Below are 15038 nucleotides of genomic sequence, written 5' to 3' on the forward strand. Positions count from 1 at the left end.
AGGGAGGAAATTGCGGGTCCCCTAGCAGAGATATTTGAATCATCCACCGCTACAGGTGAGGTGCCTGAAGATTGGAGGGTAGCAAATGTTGTGCCTTTGTTTAAGAAGGGCGGCAGGGAAAAGCCTGGGAACTACAGACCAGTGAGCCTGACATCTGTAGTGGGTAAGTTGTTAGAGGGTATTCTGAGGGACAGGATCTACAGGCATTTGGAGAGGCAGGGACTGATTAGGAACAGTCAGCATGGTTTTGTGAGAGGAAAATCATGTCTCACGAATTTGATTGAGTTTTTTGAAGGGGTAACCAAGAAGATAGATGAGGGCTGTGCAGTAGACGTGGTCTACATGGACTTCAGCAAAGCATTTGACAAGGTACCGCAAGGTAGGTTGTTACATAAGGTTAAATCTCATGGGATCCAAGGTGAGGTAGCCAATTGGATACAAAATTGGCTTGACGACAGAAGACAGAGGGTGGTTGTAGAGGGTTGTTTTTCAAACAGGATGCCTGTGTCCAGCGGTGTGCCTCAGGGATCGGTGCTGGGTCCGCTGTTATTTGTTATTTATATTAATGATTTGGATGAGAATTTAGGAGGCATGGTTAGTAAGTTTGCAGATGACACCAAGATTGGTGGCATTGTGGACAGTGAAGAAGGTTATCTGGGATTGCAACGGGATCTTGATCAATTGGGCCAGTGGGCCGATGAATGGCAGATGGAGTTTAATTTAGATAAATGTGAGGTGATGCATTTTGGTCGATCGAATCGGGCCAGGACCTACTCCGTTAATGGTAGGGCGTTGGGGAGAGTTATAGAACAAAGAGATCTAGGAGTACAGGTTCATAGCTCCTTGAAAGTGGAGTCACAGGTGGACAGGGTGGTGAAGAAGGCATTCGGCATGCTTGGTTTCATTTGTCAGAACATTGAATGCAGGAGTTGGGATGTCTTGTTGAAGTTGTACAAGACATTAGTAAGGCCACACTTGGAATACTGTGTACAGTTCTGGTCACCCTATTATAGAAAGGATATTATTAAACTAGAAAGAGTGCAGAAAAGATTTACTAGGATGCTACCGGGACTTGATGGTTTGACTTACAGGGAGAGGTTAGACAGACTGGGACTTTTTTCCCTGGAGAGCAGGAGGTTAAGGGGTGATCTTATCGAAGTCTATAAAATAATGAGGGGCATAGATAAGGTCGATAGTCAAAATCTTTTCCCAAAGGTAGGGGAGTCTATAACGAGGGGGCATAGATTTAAGGTGAGAGGGGAGAGATACAAAAGGGTCCAGAGGGGCAATTTTTTCACTCAAAGGGTGGTGAGTGTCTGGAACGAGCTGCCAGAGGCAGTAGTAGAGGCGGGTACAATTTTGTCTTTTAAAAAGCATTTGGACAGTTACATGGGTAAGATGGGTATAGAGGGATATGGGCCAAGTGCAGGCAATTGGGACTAGCTGAGTGGTATAAACTGGGCGACATGGACATGTTGGGCCGAAGGGCCTGTTTCCATGTTGTAACTTCTATGATTCTATATATAATGTTAAATCAGTGTGACCTAGCTTTTGATCTGTGTTGTACAGTACTAAATAAGATGCATCAGTTTTCTGATTGTGGCCAGCTGTATCTGAAAGCAGCTTCATTGAAAGAACATTTTAATGTTTTTTTCCTACCAACTGTAAAATATTTCGCATCATCTCATTTATGGTTCGTGGAAATCTCTTCTAAATTTTGTCTTCAAATGTCTAAATAAAAACCTACATCATAGGTTAATAAATTTTCTTAAAGTTTCATTGTATGGATTGTTTGTGTCTCCTTTAAACACTTGACTGTAGCATATTGTGGAACTGTTAAATCTGAACAAAATATAAAGTTATCTTGTTTTTAAATCTAATTTTTTGCAAAATTATTTCCAGAAATAAGAAAACAAATTGCATTGATAATTGGGCCATTATGTTGTTCTTTTAATGTTACAACCAGTATAGATATTTTCCCAGTACATTCAAGCTTATAAACAGGTTTTATATGAAACTTTTATGCAATGATAAAATAATGTACCCATTAAAAATATTACATAGAAAGGCTTTTAAGGCTGCTTGCTTATATTAAGTGCAGTGAGAAGGATATTGACTCCACTTCTGCTGAAGGATCATCCAATATTTGCACTGTTGTAAACCTTTTCCAACTAATTTAATCTCTTTTTGGAGGTAAATAGCCTGAAGTAAAACCTTCAAAGAAGATAAAACTGAAGTCCTACTACTTAATCAAGGATGATCAAACCTAAACTTAAGGATATATTAATCTAAAGAAAGAATAGACTTTTCAACCGTGGGTGTTTTTTTATACATATTTCCATTGATCCAACAGGACTGAAACTATTCCATTCCATAAGAGTATCTGACTATACTTATACCTTGGTCCCCTTTCATATTGAGTGTTCCCCTGGCTCTTTCTGGTGGATAATTTTGATAATTGAGATTACAGAATAAATCTGTCACTAGTAACTTTTTGGAAAGAGACTTTAAAATGTTCTTCCCTCCTCACTTGCAACTAGGTTACAGTTTCATGGATGCAGGCAGCATTCTTCATGTGTCAGTCTGCATAGTATTAGGCAACTCGACTGTGCATGGCATCACAGAAAAGCTTGATCTTGTACTCGACTATTGACCACACATCTTCCGGCAAGGATCACTGGATGTTGGCCAGGAGTAGGAATCCTGGTTGTTTATCTTCTTTGGATGCTAGCCTGGCGATGCTAAGCCCAAATATACTGCACCCTTGGTTGGGATCAGTAAGGCCTAGGGATCAAACATTCCTGGTCTGTTTGGTTCAGTACTCTATCACAAGGTTCTTTTGACTCACTAAGCAGTTGGGGCAGTGAGAATATTACGGAGAAAGTAATGCGCTCGGTAGGCCCAAGATACTTTCCCTAGCTAAAGAGCTCCATGGCCTGACCTTGCATAGTTTTCCAAATAATTGCATCTCACATACCCCCCCCCCCCCCCCCACCACCAAGATTTTGTGTTTTGGAACCTAATTGTAAAATTTACTGCAACATAAGATGTAAGTTCCTGGACATGAAAAAGAAATTTGCTGTTACATTTAAGAGAAATTATTGTAGTAGTTCAATTGTGACAACTGTTTCTTCATTAGACTCCAGAAAAGAAGCAATCTGATCCTGCGAGAGGAAGAAAGCGAAAGGCCGATAACCAGTGCGATAATAGCCAAGGTAAGAGAAATGGAAAAATCCTAGAGGTTGCAGGTGGAGAGGTCATGTAGTCATTTATTTTTTTTTAAATCCCCCTGGAAGTTTTGCCAAATTGAAACAGCTCACATTTCTGCTACCAGATAAATAAATCATCCAAATTAGAAGGGACCATCTCTCCCCTTCCTCCACCCAAACTCCTAGAAAGACTAGTTTGAAGTTTTTACTTTCACATCAGATAGAAAGTACAGAAATCTGGGTGGCAGACCAAGTACAGGTACGAAACTGGAACTTTCAGTTAAGATGGTAATAACCAGAAGGACTGCACTGCTTGATAACACAGGGGAATCTCAAATGCTGGACTGAGGTGTGGGAAGCAGTACTGACAAACAATCAACTTGGCAAGGTCCACACATTATTTGTGATATTGCAGCCAATTTAAAGGGTAAATTGTATTGTGCTAAACAAATGTGCCGTGGCAGTGAAGCACAGAACACTGAAGTAGTATCTATCAGAGGTAAAAGTTTTACAGTCTGTTCCTAAACCCCACACGTACTATATCCCATCAAATTCAATTATATAAAATTAATATTTAATTTCCTTTCTGTCCCACCTGATCCAGAATGACCTCTTCTCAGCCACTTGACCTCAAATGGTACATGCTGTAGCAGCCAGCCTCTGCTATGGTCCCCTAATCGACTGCTTTCAGCCTGATGTTTTCCCCCCCTCACTATCTGGTCTTGCTCTTCCAATGGAGGAGAGGATGAGGCCCAGCAAAAAGTTTGTGTTGCTGTTCCTTCTTAGTTTCACAGTTGGATTCCTACACATGTTTGAGTATGGAGAAGAGCACTGTGGTTGGGGGATCAGGAAATTAAGAGTTCATTTCTATTAAAGTGAACACTTTCGTGTGTGTTAAGAGTTTGTGAATGCCTCAGCCCCTTGCCCCCACAGGTTGACATCCCCTCATTCCAATTCTTTCTCTTCCTCACCATTTCAGGAAGAGGGGGGAAACATTTTTTCCATGAGCAAGTAATATTTGTTTCTAAATGTACAGTTGTGAAAATCTGTGACAACAGTGAAACTGAAGTAATTCTGTTGTTTGTTTACAGGTGTTTGTGGAATGTTGTCTCATCTGCTAGTGAGAAGTTGTTTGCACTTCCTCTAGCCCCAGCAACTTTCACATTGCTCAACGCTTTAGCACAGCATCATGTTGCAATTAATGTCATATTGAGCGCACTTGTATCACAAATATTGGAAATATTCTCTGCACAAGAGTACTTAGTACTAATTCCTCTGATGCACTTCATCAGTTGAAGGCATATTGGACTTGAGGCAGAACAAATAGGCAGGAACATGTAGCTACAGCTTATGTTGGATAAGTTCTCAAGTGAAGTTTATTAATGCATCAGCAAGGCTTCTGTCAGGTACTTGAACAATTACGACAAATAACAGAATGGAGAATATCGGGCATTGTTCTGGATTGCAGTCGTTGCCTTGCTGTAGGTGATGATTCATATATTTTGGCATGTATGCTCAATTCACTGTGACCCAGGAATTGACTTAAATAGAGTCTATTCTACGGATAAGATTTACTGATCTCAAGTTGAGGACTGTCATCTATTGAGGGAGTGTTATCTAAACTGGTTTCTCTCAGCTGATTGCCATCTTGAGCATACATACAAACCATGTTGCGGAAAGCCTTGGGATACCTAAGGAAAGGTGATGATGCTCATGCAGCCCAATCTTTTTGGTCATAACTATTTCAAGTATTGTATCCAGAGGCATATAAAGGAAACATTGTTCCCTCCATTAAAAATGGAGCAGTACATCTCTTGATCTATTGCATGGATATCATCCAGTGTTACTGTTAACTGTACTCCACTTCCTGATCTGACATCTTCAACTGCCACTGCTATGACAGTGGGTTTGCCAATGTCAAAATCCTATACTGCTATGCATCTGCTGTGAAATAGAACTAGGATAAACATTTATGCACACATGATGTATGTGTTTTTCAATTAAAAAATTAGTACTTGTGACAAAGTATTTTTTCTTCTAGATTTAGACATTTCTAAAACAGTGAAATGTGCTATTTGATATAACTTACAGTATTATAAAAGCCACGTAAACGAGACAACACTTAGAAATACATGACTGTAATCACAAATAGAAGTATATACTTGAGATTCAAGTAGAATGATTCTGTGAGATGATTCTCAGTATCTTTGGTTACGTTCAGTAGATCAATCATTTGTCGCTCCTATTCCTTCTCTTCTAATCCACAAAGTAATTTCTTGTCCATTTCACAAGGCATATCCATCTTCAATTCAGCATTATAGTTGTATATTCCACAACTTTATTGGATTGACGCTAGTGTCGTTCAATCTCGGTATGAGATTTCTGGAATGATGTTGAGTCTAGATTCAAGTCAGTAACCATGAATCCCTAAAAAGATATCCAGAATGTTTTTTTTCTCCCCCTCTTTTTTTCCCCCCATCCCCCTTAAGTCAGTGCATAAGAATTTTGCAGGCTTAATTCACTGAGTGGATCCTGGAAATTTGGTAGAGACAACAATACAATACTCTGTGCATGCTCAGGTGGTGCTATTCATCCTGTAATGTAGACTACAGAATTATTATAGAATGTACGCATGGTGCAGGGAATTCTGCGGGTACATAAAAGTCACTACCTGATCCTGTGGTGAATTGATTAAGTGTAAAGAGCACACCATTGGAGTACTGAACGCCTCCAATATATGCTGAGAAATGATACTCTTTACAGTGCCGATTGTCTCCTCCAGGATCGTAGAAGATTGCAGTGCTAAACAAATTAAACCAACTGCAGAGCTGTAGGATTGAGCTGCAGAAAGAATGACAAATCTATGACCCCCCTGATGAATCTGAACATCTTTGGTCTATGCAAACAGCATCATGTAGTGATTTTCAAACCTTTCTGTATTAGGGACCCGTTGCAAATATTGACATACACTCAGGAATCTGCCTTAATTTCTGAAAGACGTCAGCTACCCAAAAGAAAACAGTGTTATCATTGCAAAAATGCTTTTATTCGTGTACAGCAACAGAAATAATATGCTACTAAGTCAGTGAATACAGAAAAATCTATATTATAAAGTTCTCAAGACTGTACTTGATGTGTCCCATTCTTGACAGACAAAAATCTATTAGGTCCATGGACAGTAGTTTGAAAACCTATGGGATAGAACCAACCAATTTAGTTTAATTATGCCTACACCTCCCATCTTTACAACTAGAAATGTCGACTTTCTCCTATTATGTCCATGTAGATGTTAGAAGTTGTGTTCTTGCTGAAGAGCAATCAAAGAACTTATCCAAACAGTATCTTCCACAATGGCAGAAACTTTGGCGCACCTTTGTCTTTTGAGCACATTTCATTTGGTTTAAGTTCCACATGTATAGAAATGCTGAATTTTTAGTGGACAATTGAATCTAAAATAGACTATCAAATAAAGTAGAGAATTTCCAGACCAGAAGAAGATTCTTCTGTCACCTCCAATGATCAGGTCAATTTTAACTGTGGTTGGCTAATACATAATATTTTTGATATTGTATGCTACCTAGTGGTGCAACACTTGAGTGATCTAACACATTGGGCTCTATTTTAGCACCCGCGATCGGGTGCGTTCCTGGCGGGGGGGGGGGGCTCCGAAAATCGGGGATTCCCGGGGCGGGTCGAGAGCCTGGCTCCTACCCGCCCACTTCCGGGTTTCCCACAGACGCGCTGACGTGCGCGTGCAGACCCCCCATTTGGGACTCCCGCCGGCAATTAAAACCGGCGGGGTGCCACTTAAGGTATTTATTTTGGTATTTCAGGTCGTTTACAGACCTGATTAACGAGATATTTTAGGAGGGTTGGGATTTTACAAACAACTGGGACTGTTTCCCATACTGGGGGAAACACTCCTCGTTCAAATGGACGTGTTGCAGCCATCAGCCTGTGGCAGCTGCAAAGGTCCATTTGACAGGTGGCGGGGGGGGGGAGGCCACTCTGTCACTTTGGACAAAGTTTGGCCTCCACCACTCTCCTCCTAACAATAAAATTCACCAACTTGCACACTTACCCCAGTGTCCAGACACATGTACCTACCTTGCGGGTCTCTTAGATGTACATCTTCCGGATGGGGGCCGCCGTAGCTGCAGTCATGACCTCCTCGGAGGGCGAACAGCAGCACCAGCCACGCCGTCCACCCCTGACACGTGGAGCTCCACAACACACTGCTGTGACACATCCACCTGAACAGCAGGAGGGAGGGCAACCGCAGAGAGAGATGCGTCGCAGAGGGCACTACCCTCGCCACAGGGTCCACAGACCGAGGCTCAGCTTCCTGGACCTCTCTGAGCAGCAGTGCACACGGAGGCTCAGAGTCACTCGACATGTGGTCGTGGACATCTGCAGCCTCCTTCATGCCGAGCTGCTCCCGGCTGGCCCGTGCACCATCTTCTTACCTGTCGCTGTCAAAGTCACCACTGACCTCAACAACTTCTCCTTCGCATCCTTCCAGGGTGCCACCAGGGACATCGCCGACGTCTCTCAGTCATCTGCACAAAAGAGCCCTGCAAATACACCTACACCCACTCTGCAGTGACACAGTGGGTGGCATCAGTTGTGGGTCTTCATTGTGATCCTCAGGAAAGGGCATTATTGCACAAACCAGACAAGATTTGCAAAGACGTGGCAGTAGTGGTGCCAATATAATATGTGATGTGAGTTGCTCAGAAATTAAATAGAAGTAAAAACCAGGACAAACCCTCAAACACCCTTGTGCATGCATCCCCTTCATGCTCACGAAACGTTTGCCTTACGCTGCCTACTGTACATACGTAATGCATGCCCTGTGGCTGCAGCACAGGTAGTGGGAGGTTGAGTGAGGCTGACTGTGAAAGAGATGCACGAGAGGGTGAGTATGAGATGGAGCCATGAGATTGTATGAGGATTGGGTTGAGTGGTAGTGGCGGGATGAGTACTGGCGAAGTGAGTAAGTGCAGGTAAGATGAGGATGAGGTGTGAGGGGTGATGTGACAGAGTAGTGTTGGCAGTGCAGAAGGAGGTGTGGGGTGGGGGCGGTGATGTGGCAGACGGAGTGTAGGGGAATGAGTAAGTGTACTCACTTTGGCTGACCTACTAAGGTCATTGCAGTGCCTCCTGCACTGTATGCAGGTGGGTGATATGTTGTTGGTGCAGGTGACCTCCTCTGCCACCTCGAGCCAGGCCTTCTTGGTGGCAGAGGCAGGCCGCTTCCTCCCGCCCGCTGGGGGGGATGATCTCTGTCCTTCCCCCTCCTCCTCACCCCATCCAATGATACCTGGAGTGAGGCATCATTAAACCTGGGAGCAGCCTTCCGCCTGGGCTGCTCCATGCTGTAATTTTTCCTATTTCTTGCAGCATCAGTCAGTGGAGGACTGCCCCTTTTAAATAGAGCTCCTCCAGCTGACAGACCTTACTGCGCACGCGCAGTCCGCCCGCTGCGCAGCTCAGCAGCGGGAAACCCGGAACAAGAGGTAAGTGGATCCAGTCAGCCTCCGATTGCGTTTGAGGCAGACTGATTTCACCGGGCGCCCCCCCCCCCCCAGCCGCCCTGGTAATATCAGGCCCATTGTCTTTGACTATTAGGACACTAATGCGTCCCTATAATTCCCAACATGACAAGTTTTCTGAATCAGAAGGAAGATGTGCTGGCACTCCATTGGGAACTAATGTTAAAAATTGTCATGGCTAACGTGACAATTGGCCTCAGAGCTTCTGGGTTAGAGAGAAAAAAGTCCTGCAGGATTTCTGCTCCTAATTGCCATTCGGCAGCCCTTGCTTGAAGTGTGTGCATGTGCACGTGTACACAGGATTGACTTGACTGTTCCCTGTTCTTCAATATCCTAGCAACACTTGCTCTCTAGGCTCATGTGTGAGAGATGTGAATGGTACCCTGGCAAGAGGCCAACACCTTTTAGCAGAGATGGGGACAAAAATAAATGATTGAGCAATGGGGGAGCATAAAGGCAAAAAGTAATTTGTTACTTGGCTGTTTTTGCATACACCTCCTAATGGCTGATTTAGTCATATTGGCAGAGACCTGAGCAGTATAAACTTTGCATCACTTTTGCAGGGGGATAAGTCTGTACATCGATGTTGACTAACTTCAGGTTCACATAAGTGCTTCAATTTATCATTAAAAACAGTATATTGTAGTAGCTTTTCATAAATCTATTTTGGTGTAAGTTTTTTTTGATGGGTGGGGAACATACGTGTTTTGTAAACCTTTGGGTGTATTTCTGCAAAATTTGGTAATTTGTAACAGGATGAGTAAACGTCTCTTCACATCTCATTCAAGATAATTTGAGAAAGTAATGTTTCAGTTGGCGGTATTTAAACAATTGTGTATTGTCTAATTTTCTGTTTTTATTTGTTCAGGTAAAGCTGGTGGACGAGGACATAAAATTAGTGACTATTTTGATGTAAGCACTTTATAGATTATTTTAGATCATGTCTTAGCATAGTCTAAAATTTGCACTTTTAATTTCCTTATTAAAACTAGAGAATTTAAATCCCAAAACCTGTCGGTGTGCATAATTTGTCCCTCTTTCGTGAACTAATTCCTGGAACAATTATAATAAATTTATAATGTTGAGTTATTGACATACCATTTCATTATTGTGCTTTTCCTATGCTGATTAAAGGTAAATTTCTTGCTATGCATGATGAGCATCTTGATAATTACAACAGAATTGTTTCATTTTGAAGCTGGATTAATTTGTTGAAGATATTCTTTCTAATAGACCATTTCGTTTTCTGAATGTGGTTTAATTTATAAATACTGGAATTGCACATTTTCTTCAATTTTTCCAGTATACAGGTGGTAATGGTACCAGTCCAGTGAGAGGGGTACCACCTTCAATTCGATCTCCACAGAATTCCTTCTCCCATTCTGCTACTTCATCTGTAAGTTTACAACCTCCCTATACTCAGGCTGTCAGCAAGCCTTGACATCATTGTAGTGATATGTATAACATTTTATAGTTTTGAACTTGGTAAAAACACAGTGCTATGATTCTTGGTGATGTTTAGGTATTAGCTGGACTCTCTGGAGGGCTATTTCCTTAGAGGGGAGGGAGAAGAAAAGAAATTAAAAGCATGAAAATAAATAATTTGTGTACTTCCCTTGTTTAAGTGCAGCAGAGGCCAAGGAACAGGTGTTTACTTAGCTTCATTAAAAGAATCATGTATGGTGGTGTAAAGAGGCAGAAAAAATGTAAAGGAAGTTGGTTGTTTGGACTGAAGTGAAATGTTGTATGAATTATCCTGGCATGGGAAAAAATCTTAACATGAATTTTTTTTTAAAAAGTGTCTTCAATCTATTTGCATGATTTGAATTAAAAGTTCTTAGCATTTTTACTAGATATTGAACCATTTAGACTACTGATAGGAAATGCTTCACAAGTAGTAATTTACAACACGTACAACATGAATGAGCGTTCAGAGTCGATTATTATCTCAGCTCCTTGAAGCAAACTCTTAAGATGAAAGTCGTCTTATAATATGAGTTATCTCATCTGGTTTTTGATGCAACCATATGTATATCCATACTACATAGAACTCTGAGCACTGAAAACTTCTTGTGTTCCATACTTTTTAATTCCGCCGAAGGCAGTGAATTCTAATTAGGTAGCACATTTAAGGTGGAAAGAAGTCCCAGGGCACTTGATGGAGAAAGGGAGGAATGGACGCTGAGCCTTTGGGGAGTTGAGAGGTGACTGAAGAGTTGGTCAAAGAGGTGGGAGACTTTTAAAGGCGAAAAGGGAAGTGGAGAGGTTTAGGGAGGGAGTTCCCGACAGCATGACTGAAGCGGGGAGGGGTGTGCAGAAAGCCAGAGTCAGAGGACTGGGGGCACAGGAGGGGACTCTAGGCTGGAGAAGGTTGCAGAAAAAGAGCGAGATGAGGCCACAGAAGGATATGCAGATGAGGGTGAAGATTTTAAATTCAGTGTGGTGGGGGACCTAGTATAGGTCAATAAGCACTTGAGTGATGGGCAAGAAAGATGATGTAGGCGGTAGAAGTTTAGACAAATTGGAATTTGTGGAAGATGGAAGTCAGAAGATCATTGAATAGAATGTTGAGAAAAGAGTTTAGAGGTGACTAAAGCATGGATAAGGTTTTCAGTGGTGGTGCGGGTGAGGTAGGGGCAAAGGCAGTAGCGTCGCAGAGGTGAAGAGCTTGTGGATGTTATGGGAGATGGGTGAAAGGTCAGGGATAGTCTTATCGATTGGTTCAGCTTGATCGAGCAGCCATGGAGGGAGATTGAGTCTGTGACAAGGGAGCAGAGGTTTTGGTGAAGTCCAAAAATAATGACTTTGGTCTTCCTGATTAAATTGGAAGAAATTCTGGCTTATCCATGACATAATGCTAGACATGCATTCTAACAACATTAGTGCTCACTGGGTCTCGGGAAGTGGTGAGAGAGAGCTGGTTGTTAGCCGCATATATGAAAACTGATTGATACCTATCAGCGATATCAATGGATCATTCGGGCTTTGCACAAAAAGAAACCATTGCTGTAGATGCTGAGTTCAGATGGAAAGGCGTGGAACCACATGGCCAGCAGAGGAGGATTATATTGTCAAACGCTGTAGCCCGAGCGAAATGAGCCATTAATGATATTGAGGGGAACAAAGAGGGACAATGTCACATAGTTACAGAAGATGTCGGTGACTTTGGCCAGGGCAGCTTGGGCGCCATGAACAAGCAAAAACCAGACTGGAGGGATTCAAACATGAAGTTATGGGAGAAGTGGGCATTGAACTGGGAAGTAATGACCGGCTCAATGACCATTGAGAGGAAAGGGCGATTAGAGATGGGGTGGTAATTGGATATAACAGAGGGGACAGGGTGGGCTTTTTGAGGAGGGGTGATAGCAGTGTAGGAAAGGAGAGGGACATTGCCCCAGCAAAATGACCCATTAATGATATTGGCAAACATGGGGGAATGCAGGAAAGGTAATTGAGAGGTTGGAAGTTGAGTGGGGTTGGGATTGAGGGAGCAGGAGGTCAATCACGTGGAAGAGATGATTGGAGAAGGCAGATGGGAGAAAAGTTGCAGAGAGACTGGGGATAGGTGAGTGGCTGTGTCGGCTGGTTGGGTGCACAGTGGAGGAGTGGGAACTGGCAACTGATGCAGCTGCACAGATGGTCTAGAGACAAAGAAATCCGTGATTTCGTCACACTGGATTTTGAAGGCAAGTGTGAAGGAAGCATGGGAAGTGATTTCTTGTGGAGAAACGGAGTTGTGGTTTGTATTTGCTGTCCACTGTGATCCAGATGTGGAAGGTGGATTTGGCCTTAGAGAAGGAGTTACAGTAATGCTCTGTGCAGTCAAACCAGATCTGACTGATCACCAGAAAGTTGTGCATTCAGGTCGGGAGCCCTCAGACATAGGGGAACGAATGGGGAAGCTGTACCAATAGGTGCAGCAATGGTCTTGAAGCATTTTGGTCTGGGCAAGGTCATCGAAGGCAGCAACAAGGGAGAGATCATGAGCAGAACAACAACAGACGACAGATGAAAGATATAACTTTAAAGCATCTTTCCCTAGTAATTTTTCCATTTGTGCTTCATTGCATTTTTTTTAAAACTTGGGGCATTTAATTTGCCACTTTGCAATACATCTTAATTATCAGATCAGTATAGTAACCAGCACAATACTGTAAAGTACAATCTCATTTTGTTTTAGGTTCGGCAGAATAGTCCATCTCCTACTGCATTAGCTTTTGCGGACCTCTCTGCTTTACAGCCAAAACAAATTTCTGTCTCCTGCAAAACTACTCAGGTAAATGTTAATTGAGCTGTATTGTCCGAATTCGGCTGAAACAGGAAATGCAGCCAGGAGTGGGTGTGCAGAGGATGGTAGGGGAATACGGCCAGCGGTGAATAAATGGGATTTGTGATATATGAACAATCTATGACTTACTGCTCATAGGAGGAGAGGAAGGTTCCTTTGTTACTTATTTCAATCAAACAGTGGAAATGTCAGTTTTTCAGCTATCACTACCACAAATTTTTGATGGAGCTTCTTCTTCAATTTATGTATGGGGGCGTGGTTATTTTCTCAGCATTGGGAGGAATTGCATCTTGCTGGAATTTCGTGACATTTGCAATGTCTCCTCTTCAGGCCTCTATTGGGCCACTGATATCTGATGTTTATTTTCAAATCACTATTTCATTCTTCCCCATCTGACATTTTTCTTAGTGCTCTGTTTGTGTTCACCTTAAATTTTCCTTGGGTCCTCCAGTTGTTTACTTTTTCAGTTAAAGGCAGGCTTCTGCCCTGCTGCCTTTTCTGCTTAATTTGAGGATTTATTTGAGGTACCATTTGCACTGTCACGCAGTGTTAGGTGGTGCTTTGTTGTTTCCAATTTATCATGTAATGGAACGTTGACAGTGCCACCTACAGGTGTAGTACCTTTTGGGATTCTGAGACCAGTCGCCATTTTTAATGTATTATAGATTAATTACAATTTACAGATTAAATACAGGCCTAAGTACTAGAAAAATGTTTTCCTGCAATGTATGTGCTTTTGGCATATTCTGACTGTAGTAATGTAATTAATGCCTTTTTTTTATATAAAGACTGAACTTACCATGGGAAAATTGACTGCACTTGAAAGCAATAAGAATCTAGACCTTGAGAAGAAAGAAGGCAGAATAGATGACTTGCTGAGGGTAAGTAATCCTGTTAGCACATTGTTCTAATAATTTTATACTCTTGTATTATATACAAAAGCAGGTGGCTTTGTTCAAATAATAAGCAAATGAAAACAAATATGCTGGCAATAAGTTGACTGGCAAAGAAACCCTGAATCTAAATCTTGCCTCACAAGATATAGTGCAGTTAAATTTTGCAAAGATACTTGTAACACTACGTACATATATAATTAGCTTAATTTCTGGGTCAGTATTGGTACAACATCCAGTAGTATTGATAAATTATAAAAGTTTTCTCACATTTGGGGGATAAAAGGCAGTTAACAGTCTTGTAACAAAATAAGGTGCAGGTTGCCAAATGATGGGATAATTTGAAGGAAAAAAGCCTCGTTGTAATTTACATAGAATTACATCAAAACTACAGCACAGAAACAGGCCATTCGGCCCAACTGGTCTATGCCGGCGTTTATGCTCCTCACAAACCTCTTCCCTCCCTACTTCATCTAACCCTATCAGCATACCCTTGTGTTCCTTTCTTCCTTAAGTGCTTATCTAGCTTCCCCTTAAATGCATCAACTACTTAAATTTGCCTCAACTACTCCTTGTGGTCCATTTAAACAGACCATGCCTTCAAAATTAAATTTAAATTTGCATTATATGACATAACTGTTAATATACTAAGCTGTGCAGTCTAATTTTTTTACATGTCATTTTCTTGCTCCACTAATACTGGGTGGAGGAAGAAAAAAATACACAGTAGCACTGTCTACCTGTCCATATGCTTGAATAGTTTCTTTTTGCCTTAGTATCAAACTTTTGCCAGGTATTAACCAAGCTGCTTGTGTGCCTTCCTTCAAACACTTTTTTTTGAATATGTTCCAAATTATCTGGGTACAACTTGCATATATGTAAGAAATGATGTATAAATTGAATAATGTTTGATGCTAATTTTGGTTTTAACAAGTGTGAAATATTTTTTCTCTCCATTCCTTTCAAATTAGATGATGTGCATTTGTAATTATTCTGTACTTCAGTATAAATTTGTCACGTAAATAACTTAAAAAGATTGGATCAAATTGGATTTTCTCATTTATTTTCTATATTAACAAAACTGGAATTCTTA

At 41.6% G+C, this 15038-nt stretch overlaps 1 protein-coding gene across 5 annotated transcripts in view; it reads left to right on the forward strand.

The window, feature by feature from the left end:
• The window catches only part of LOC137323691 (serine/threonine-protein kinase tousled-like 1), a 180469-nt gene that overhangs the window by 104051 nt on the left and 61380 nt on the right, over positions 1–15038 (forward strand). For 4 of the 5 annotated variants that reach the window (XM_067987483.1, XM_067987479.1, XM_067987480.1 and 1 more), the window contains 5 exons: positions 3140–3215; positions 9633–9676; positions 10068–10160; positions 12945–13040; positions 13841–13933. In XM_067987483.1, coding sequence (XP_067843584.1) covers positions 3140–3215; positions 9633–9676; positions 10068–10160; positions 12945–13040; positions 13841–13933 — 402 coding nt within the window. The remainder of the gene's footprint in view (positions 1–3139; positions 3216–9632; positions 9677–10067; positions 10161–12944; positions 13041–13840; positions 13934–15038) is intronic. The other variant, XM_067987481.1, reaches the window with a different exon arrangement.

This window comes from Heptranchias perlo, chromosome 7 (assembly GCF_035084215.1).
Source record: "Heptranchias perlo isolate sHepPer1 chromosome 7, sHepPer1.hap1, whole genome shotgun sequence".
Taxonomy (NCBI): domain Eukaryota; kingdom Metazoa; phylum Chordata; class Chondrichthyes; order Hexanchiformes; family Hexanchidae; genus Heptranchias; species Heptranchias perlo.